Below are 8,633 nucleotides of genomic sequence, written 5' to 3'. Positions count from 1 at the left end.
GTCCGCGCGCCCCGGCAGCGCTTGCGGAGCGGCGGCCGGTCTGTTTTCGTCAAGAGGAAAGGAGGGTTGGGATGGCGCCGCTCCGCGGCGCTGGGTCTTTTCGCCCAGCAGCAGTGTTTGTTGTATGGGAGGAGGCGTCAGTACCCACCAGATGGGAAAAACCTGCCCTAGGGGAAAAATCAGATTCCAGCAATGTAGGAGAAATGCCTTTTTGTTGTGGGGATGCTCAGAGGGAGCGGCGATCTCCTGGTGCGGCGTGTGCTGTGTGCCATGCGTGCGCACATGCGTGCGGCAGCGCGGGTAGCAGCCGGGCCCTGTATCCTCCCAGGTCGCAGGCCAACATGTGTCCTTGAGGCCGCACCGGGCACGCTGGCCTCGGCCCCGCGCCCGCCCGGCACCGGGCTGCCAGGCCACGGCGTCCTGCAGCTCAAGGTGGGTGCTTGTTAGCTTACCAGCCTTAGCAGCATATCACAGGGGAAGGACGGAGGTGGACGGCGGCCTGCAGTCCCAACTGTTTTTGACACGGCATCCTGCTTCGAGGCTGGTTTGTTTATCAGGTAGGTTCTGTACAGGAGCTGGGTGACTCTTCCTTGTGAGATTTTAAACAGGTAAGAGTTGGGGGGTTTGTTTGTTTCTTTGCWTGTTTTTCTTTATTTGGATCGGCCGTGAAATACAGGACATGCGTACAGGGTGATGTGTAGCCATCCCTGTAGCATTAGCCTTTGGTCAGCAGACACAAAAAGGAAGGAGTAGGTCAAACTGTACTTACAAAGCTATTTCTAATTCTGGCAATGAGAGACAAGAAATCATAATTCACTTGCTTATTCGGCAGTTCTGTCAGCATGTACCCATAGATGCTCTTTTTAAACCTATTGGCCATTTTATGTAATAGGGTATGTGTACTTTGGCTTTGCACAGCGAAGCCCACGAGACTTTAACAATATCTGAGGAGGCTGTTCAGCTCTTGAGTGCTATTCGTCTCTGAGAATGCTGAGGTTGGTTTGTGGTGTATATGTCTTCCTGCCAGAAGTTGTTTTAGAACTTTGTTTATTGCATAGGAAAACGATACTGCATCATTTGCAGCCTGGGCTGCAAGATGAGGTGTCCTAGGCTGCAGGTAGGAGAAAAGGATTTATCTCACGGTATTATTGTGCAGAAGTCTGGAACCCATCAGGTTTCCAGTCCTACAGGAAAATGCTGTAATTGTTAAGAAGACTGCACTCAGTATGTGATAGATTCAGAAATGATTTGAATTTCAGTAGGTAGGTTAAGCAGAGTTTCTCTTAGCTGCAGTTATTCTGACTTTTTTTTTCCTTCCAGACAACTGTCCCTAATGATGATTCCATCGTCTGCAGCAACTCCTGCTRGCGAGGTTGCACTTTTCCCAAGCGTGGCTTCTCAGGAAATCTGGAGGTCTCAGGTTCCAGGCTGTTCTGGATCGGTCACGCGGCACATCAGTCATCGGGCCAACAACTTCAAGAGACATCCAAAAAGGAGAAAACACATCCGCCCTTCACCCCCCCCACCACCAAATACTCCATGTCCTATTGATTTGATTGACTTTGGGGATCTCCAGCCTCAGAGGTCTTTCCTTGAACTCGTGTTTAATGGATGCATTCTCTTTGGGCTAGAGTTCAGCTATGCCATGGAAACAGCCTATGTTACTCCTGTGCTGCTTCAGATGGGGCTTCCAGACCAGTTGTATGGGATGGTGTGGTTCATCAGCCCTATACTCGGTAACTTTTCTTTATGCTGTTTCTTCCCTTCCTGTGTACTTTGCATTGCCCAAGGAACATATGTTTTTGTTTTGTGTACCTCTGCTATTCACAAGTATACCCCTTTTAAAACCCCTGTGAAACAGGCCTATAGAAAAACTACCACTTTCTGGTGAGTCCCTTTTCTTTTAGGGTTTTTGCTGCAACCGTTGCTGGGGGCCTGGAGTGACAGATGCACATCAAGATTTGGGAGGAGAAGACCCTTCATTCTGGTCTTAGCAATAGGTGCGTCTCGTAGAAATCATGGGTGTAACACTTGTAAAGTAGAAATACGGCACATCTCTTGAATGGCATCCTTTCTGGTGCTAGGCTGAGCAGAAGGTCTCTGATGTTGTTGGGGGGCAATGGTGGGTATTACGGGTCTGAAGAAAGTGAGGAGTGATACTGAGCTGCTGCTTTGGCAGCTGGAGATCCATGTGTSAATGGTTCCCTCTTGTCAGAGTCTTGAAGTGCTAACCTTTTCAGACATCAGAAAGTTTTCCTTTGGACAGCCACGATTCCAGGCATTTGTGAGCTCAAGCAGTGGTAGAGGATATCTACATGCTATGAGCCACATACATTCCCAGGTCTGTGATAACAGGGCCAAGAGCAGTAATGCTTACCACAGTGTTTTCAGAGACCAAGTAGTGAGACAGTTCTTCTTTAGGAGTGACTGATTTATTCTGTTTTTATTCTCAGGAGCATTGCTGGGGCTCTCACTTATGCTGAATGGCAGAGATATTGGCAATGCTTTGTCCGATTCTGAGAACAGTCACAAATGGGGAATCATTCTTACGGTCTGTGGCGTCATCCTCATGGACTTCAGYGCAGATTCGGCAGACAATCCCAGTCACGCCTACATGATGGATGTTTGCAGCCCAGGAGATCAAGACAGGGGCCTCAATATCCACGCTTTGCTAGCAGGTATGCTTGCTTGGTGATTCCTTGCTGGCATGAACTCCAAGTGATTAAGTCTTGCCCTGAGTTTGTATTATGGATCTTTCCTACTATAAGCGTAACGGAATGCATAGTTGGAAATAGTTACTTTGAAAGCTTTTACATCCTGCAGGAGGCTTTTGTAGCTGCCAGAAGCCAAACAAGGCACAGCCCTGGGTTGTCCATTCTAAAGGTGGCCCTCCTGTCTTTAACAATGACTAAGGAAATCAAATTGTGCCATGAGGAAGGAGGTTCAGCTTGTTACAAGTGTGGGAAATAGGCTTCCTTTAGTCACTTCATTGAAGTGGGTAGAGCATGCAAAGTTCTCTGCTCTATGTTTCCTCACATTACATGTCCTATATATAGTGTCACTGACATTACATTATATGTAATGCTGCAACCTAGTTTTACTCTCTGTTAGGTGATTTTTATGCTGTTTAATTTGTGCATAGGGAGGAAAAGGACACTGTTATAAGGCTGTTGCCATGTGAATGGTGAGTGAAGTCTGATGCCCTCAGAACTTCCTTGTTTATCTACAGTGGCACAGTGGCAATTCTGTACAGTGCTGACATGTTGCTGACGTTTTACACTTCTGAAATGATTCAGTCTGTCCTCCTAGTGCATGAGGAAATTGGATTTTAACATTCTTTTCAGGGAAACGGTTTTAGCTGACAGTTTGCAAAACTTTCCTATGTGGCTGACTTAAATTGCTGATGGAAAAGTGGTCTGTCCTTGGCAAAGAAAGAGCTACAGTGTTTTTAATTCTTTGTATCATTGCTTTTACAGTGCTGACCTTCTCTCTCCCTCTTTCTGTACTCTGCACGTTCCAACTGTCTGTGTGGTACAAATTAAAACGTTGGGGCATTTCAGTTAAGGTATTAAGTAGTAAAATAAAAYGAATACATTGGAGTCTGCACACGACTTATCAAATAGTGCTGTGCTGTTACTGATTTGAAGGATTGGCTAGGGAAGATAATCTCAGCTCTGTTTTTCCACCAGGTCTTGGAGGTGGCTTTGGTTATGTTGTTGGAGGAATACATTGGGATAAAACCAGTTTTGGAAAAGCTGTGGGAGGGCATCTTCGTGTCATCTATATCTTCACCTCAATTACACTGACGATTACTACTGTGTTGACGCTAATTAGCATTCCAGAAAGACCCCTGAGGTCCTTTAGCAAGAAGAAAAAGGTGATGAAGAGTCCAAGTCTTCCTCTCCCTCCTTCCCCACCTCTCTTCTTTGAGGAAGGTGTAAATGAAAACCTTGCTTCTCATAACTCAGCTCACTTATATGCAAGTTTTACAAGTCCGGTTTCTCCCCTCAGCCCACTYACGCCCAAATATGGCAGCTTTGTCAGCAGAGACAATTCCTTGACAGGAATTAATGAGTTTGCATCATCATTTGGGACTTCAAATATTGACAGTGTGCTTATAGACTGTTTTACTGGTGGGCACAATAGTTACTTAGCACTTCCAGCTAGCATGCCCAGGCAGCCTGTCAGTGTCAGCTTTCCCCGGCTGCCAGATGGCTGTTACCACCAAGAAAACGGAATTTTGGAGCAAGGGGAGAGCAGCCTAACTCCAGGGGCTGATGGCGAGGCACTAAGGGTGGGCTCACTGGATGCAATAAAGCCGCGGTCATCGGGGATCCTGAAAAGACCTCAGACCTTGGCTATTCCGGACATTGTAACAGGACATTGTCCAGAAAATAGCAGAAGAAGAAATGTAACTTTCAGCCAACAGGTAAGGGCAGAAAAACAGTGTAAACCATATAAACTCATGACTGCGCAAACCTGAGCGTTCATTTAATCTCTTTATGTAATTTTAAATATGTGGCACATAATAAGACTCCTCATGACAGTCTGCCTATAAAGGTTACTCCAGGAATGGAACACGTGCTCTGACTCTACCCATAAAAGGATGAGCAGGACATGAGTTGCGACTGGCAATCTGTGAACCGCCTCGTTAAGATGGCAGATAGGCGAGTGTTCCAGCTCTTCGAGTCCTTGTGTGGAGGTCAGATYGGTATTTTTAGTGCTTTGTCACCCAGGAAGTTACCAAGTGAGAGCCGAAAAACACAAAAAGACACATTTTTATTGAGCCTGTATCTTCCCTTTCCACAGAAATACCTGCAAGATAGGGCCAGGGATAGGATTCTCTCATGAGCTTCTCCTTATGGCAGTCATTACACCTGGTTCCATCAGGGAGGTGAGATTCCCTTACTCAGGGGGAATACTGTGGCCTCACCTCCCATTGTTGGTGATAACTTGGAATCTCTGAGACCTCTGTTTGCTGGCCTATTTTTTTATGATCCGGGATGAGGTAAACTGTCTTTTTTAATTATTATTACTTATATGCTTTTGTTTGGGTCAGGTTTTGCATACATGTGCGTGTAGGGATCAAGTATCCAGGACAGCAAGTCATGAAAATGAATGTTAAAACTTGCCTTTTTTTTCCTCACTGTCTCTATAACTTTGGGGGCAAATCCACGTAATTCTGGGTATAGCTCCTATTAAATTCACTGACAGTTATGCTCAGTTATGCTAGCATTTGAATTGGGTGGCAAATATTCCAGAAAATCAGAGTACTCTTTCAATTGCGCTGAAAGCTACATCACAGTATTGACATTTGCACTTGCCGTAAGGTTAAAACTCGCAGCTGTGCTTACCTCAAAATGCTGTTCTTTRTATCCAAATCAACATACTGCAGTAGCTGCTTGACTTTGCAGTGCTCAGATATCTGTGTAATACTGCAGAGTTTTGCTCAAAGGCTGTTTGGATTTTGCATAACATGCGTGTTGACCTGGGAATTTTTATGATGCAGGTCGCTAATATCTTGCTGAATGGTGTTAAGTATGAGAGTGAGCTGAATGGATCAGGTGACACCTCCGAGCAACCACTCTCCCTGAAACTTCTGGTTTCAACCATCTGCCACATGCCCAAGGCTCTGCGTAACCTCTGCATCAACCACTTCCTAGGTAACTGGAAAGTACTGTCTTGATTTTACTATGAAGTAATTCACTGTGGCTGAATTAAAAAAAAAAAAAACTGTCTTTGCAATGACTTACATTACAGTGACCAATAAGAGATGCTGTGATATTTAGGTTTTCAGAACACTAAGAAATAAAAAATAGTGAGGTGAACTAGAGGTGAGCTTCAGCACTGGAGCAGGCTGTTACCTTCATTCCTACTAAAGAGCCGATAAGCTGCTCAGTTTACACAAAGTTGGACAAGAGACAACAGGTAGTTAATACTCATAGGCTGAGGAAGGAATTAAGAGATTGCCTGCATTGCTCTCCCTGCCTTGGGTTTGTGAGTATGTTTTTTTACTGTCAGAAGTCCTGCAGAGGCTGCAGCCACAGCATAAGAAGAACTTCCCTGTGGAAGGACAACAGCACTCTGAAACCAGTACATGTTAAGTTACTATGAGCAGAACTGGGCACCATAACCTATCGAAAGCTGAAGGTAGTTCAGACTGCTGTATAGTCTGGTTTTCTGTCTTGCTAAAACCAATATTCTGTAATCTGTAGTTTGCCTCTAGGACTGTGTATGGGGGAAATCTTCATGTTCAACATTGTGAATGACTTTGACAAACATTACAGCAAAATACACAGCCAACAGCAGTCTCAGAAAAGTAGTGCTAAGCATTATGTAATACTAACATGGCACAATCTACCTGCCCTCAGTTGTGATTTGGAAGGTAGATAATAGCATTCATGGCTTACAAGGGGAAAGAGATGCTGGGGGATCCTAGCAGGTTACTTCTGGCTTCTTTCAGGTTGGCTTTCATTTGAGGGGATGTTGCTCTTCTACACCGACTTCATGGGAGAAGTAGTGTTTCAAGGGAATCCAAAGGCTCCTCACAACACGGATGAGTATCAGAAGTACAACGCTGGGGTCACCATGGGCTGCTGGGGAATGTGCATCTACGCGTTCAGCGCTGCCTTCTATTCAGGTACTAAGTCACCCTCTGTGCTGCTGACAGCATSATACACCTGCTCCTGAAGTGGTGCTTTTGTGTGTTGCCCGGGGCGTGAATGCTGCTTGAGTATGTTGGTTGCTCACAGTATTCTCTCTGCAGCTTAGCATGGCCTGAGCAGAGGTGGCAAGCAGGCCAGTGAAAACACATTTCCTTTACTGCAGAGTTCTTTTTGCAAGTGGCAGATTAACAGTACATTAATCTAGATGTGTGCTCGGCCCAGCAGCATSGGGTCAGCGCAAGGCCTTAGCGCCGCACCCACCCCACGCAACAGCTCCTCCCTCCTCCCCATGGGACAGGGACGCACCGAGGGCGCAGCTCTCTTGTGCTCTCCCCATGCTGCATGGAGTAGGGGGCACTTGGAAGGATGCTGGGCACATGCCTGCAGAGCACCAGGAACCCAAGGCCCCGGCGGTCACCACTGCGCTGTCGCTGCTTGGTGCCGGGGCAGCGGGGCCGCAGGGAGCCGCTTTGCACCCTTGGAGCCCTGCCACGTTGCTGGTGGCCGGGGAGGGCCACGCTCCGTGCGGCCCGCGATGCAGTGGTGTTGTCTTGCAGCTGTGCTGGAGAAGCTGGAGGAGCGGTTCAGCACGCGGACACTGTACTTCGTGGCGTACCTTGCCTTCGGGCTGGGCACTGGGCTGGCCACGCTCTCCAGAAATGTGTATGTGGTGCTGTCACTGTGTGCCACCTACGGTGTCCTCTTTGCTACGCTTTGTACGCTGCCCTACTCCCTGCTGTGTGACTACTACCAGAGCCGCAAGGTGAGTGCAGGAAGCTGGGGCCAGGGGTGGTTTTGCCAGCAGCCCCTCTCACGTGGTGTCCCCCATAGTTCGCCGGCTCACAGGCAGAGGGCACGCGGCGTGGGATGGGTGTGGACATCTCCCTGCTGAGCTGCCAGTACTTCTTGGCTCAGATCCTTGTGGCCGTGATTATGGGGCCTCTGACTGCAGCCGTGGGGAGCGCCAGTGGTGTCATGTACTTTGCGTGTCTCGTGTCTTTCTTGGGATGCCTCTTTTCCTCCCTCTGTGTCATCTATGAGCTGCCGCCTGGTGAGGAGCTGCTCGAGGAGCAGCAGCCGCTTGTGCCCAGCGCGTGACGCCTCACCACGAGGGAAATCAATAAAAGCAAGAGGGCCATCACTGTGTCTGATGTGTCGTTGTGTGGCAGGCCCTCTCGCTGCCCGTGGGGTGGGAGAAAGGATGCATGACACTCCGGGCCGCTGCATCCTCACAGCCTGTGGARTGGCAGGCTCGTCCATCTCTGAGGCTGGTGCTGGCCAGATACGTGCCTGGAGGGGACCGTGCTGGCGGTGGGCATGAGAAACCACAGGAAGAATTGCCTTGTTTAGGGCAAGTATAGTATTTGCCAGCCTTTCAGGAACTACTTTAACAGTAAGGAATGGAATGAATGTCAGAGAGTTTCCTACTTCTCAGGATGAAGAAAAGGACAAACACATGACAAAGTAATAAAGCTGCTACTTTACTTCAGGCAAATCACACTGTTTTACATGAACAAAAGTAGCCAGATTTTCCCTGGAGAAACTGAAGAATAGCTACAGCCCCCTTGCATTTGCCAGCGTGGGGCTCATATGGACCACTGGAGCTTTCTMTTTGAGATGAAGAGTACCCAGTCAATGGAAACCCTTGAGAAAGCAGCAGTAAGTAAAGGGAAAGGGGCAGCAGGCGTGTGCCAAGGTTAGGGGAAGCGAGACGCTCTAGCCAGTCCTGTGCCTGTTGGCTAAAGGCACCTTGTGCTGCCTGGCGCGGATTCACAGCTGCCTCCGGGCAGGACCGCTGCTCGGGCCTCACCCCGGCTGCACGCAGCGGGGCAGCAGCGGGGGGTTCGGAGCAGGTCCCTGCGGGGCAGGGCCGGCCCGTGCAGGGGCCTCGCTGGCGGTGGGGAGGCCGCGCGGGGCGGCGCTCAGGCCGCCTGCTCGGGCTCCCCGGAGCCGCCGGGGGACGGCGCG

The 8,633-nt window shown here is 48.6% G+C and overlaps 2 protein-coding genes across 5 annotated transcripts in view; one reads left to right on the top strand and one right to left on the bottom strand.

Moving 5' to 3' along the window:
* SLC45A1 (solute carrier family 45 member 1) overlaps positions 1-7,773 on the top strand; it is a 37,707-nt gene extending 29,934 nt beyond the window's left edge. For 3 of the 4 annotated variants that reach the window (XM_026051009.1, XM_026051010.1, XM_026051008.1), the window contains exons 2-9: positions 1,321-1,736; positions 1,908-2,000; positions 2,454-2,678; positions 3,690-4,429; positions 5,510-5,663; positions 6,464-6,640; positions 7,223-7,428; positions 7,497-7,773. In XM_026051009.1, the coding sequence (XP_025906794.1) occupies positions 1,334-1,736; positions 1,908-2,000; positions 2,454-2,678; positions 3,690-4,429; positions 5,510-5,663; positions 6,464-6,640; positions 7,223-7,428; positions 7,497-7,763 (2,265 nt within the window). In that variant the 5' untranslated portion in view covers positions 1,321-1,333 and the 3' untranslated portion in view covers positions 7,764-7,773. Of the gene's footprint in view, positions 1-472; positions 558-1,320; positions 1,737-1,907; positions 2,001-2,453; positions 2,679-3,689; positions 4,430-5,509; positions 5,664-6,463; positions 6,641-7,222; positions 7,429-7,496 lie in introns of those variants that run through there. The other variant, XM_026051007.1, reaches the window with a different exon arrangement.
* A 30-nt stretch (positions 7,774-7,803) lies between these two features.
* Positions 7,804-8,633, bottom strand: part of MRPS16 (mitochondrial ribosomal protein S16) — a 1,433-nt gene continuing 603 nt past the window's right edge. Inside the window, exon 3 of the mRNA XM_026051084.1 lies at positions 7,804-7,955. Within this exon, the coding sequence (XP_025906869.1) occupies positions 7,804-7,955 (152 nt within the window). The remainder of the gene's footprint in view (positions 7,956-8,633) is intronic.

The sequence above is a fragment of the Nothoprocta perdicaria genome, unplaced genomic scaffold, assembly GCF_003342845.1.
Source record: "Nothoprocta perdicaria isolate Ctin4 unplaced genomic scaffold, notPer1 scaffold_72, whole genome shotgun sequence".
Classification (NCBI taxonomy): Eukaryota; Metazoa; Chordata; class Aves; order Tinamiformes; family Tinamidae; genus Nothoprocta; species Nothoprocta perdicaria.
Note: the sequence above shows the minus strand (reverse complement) of the source record. Positions and strands in the feature narration are given on the sequence as shown.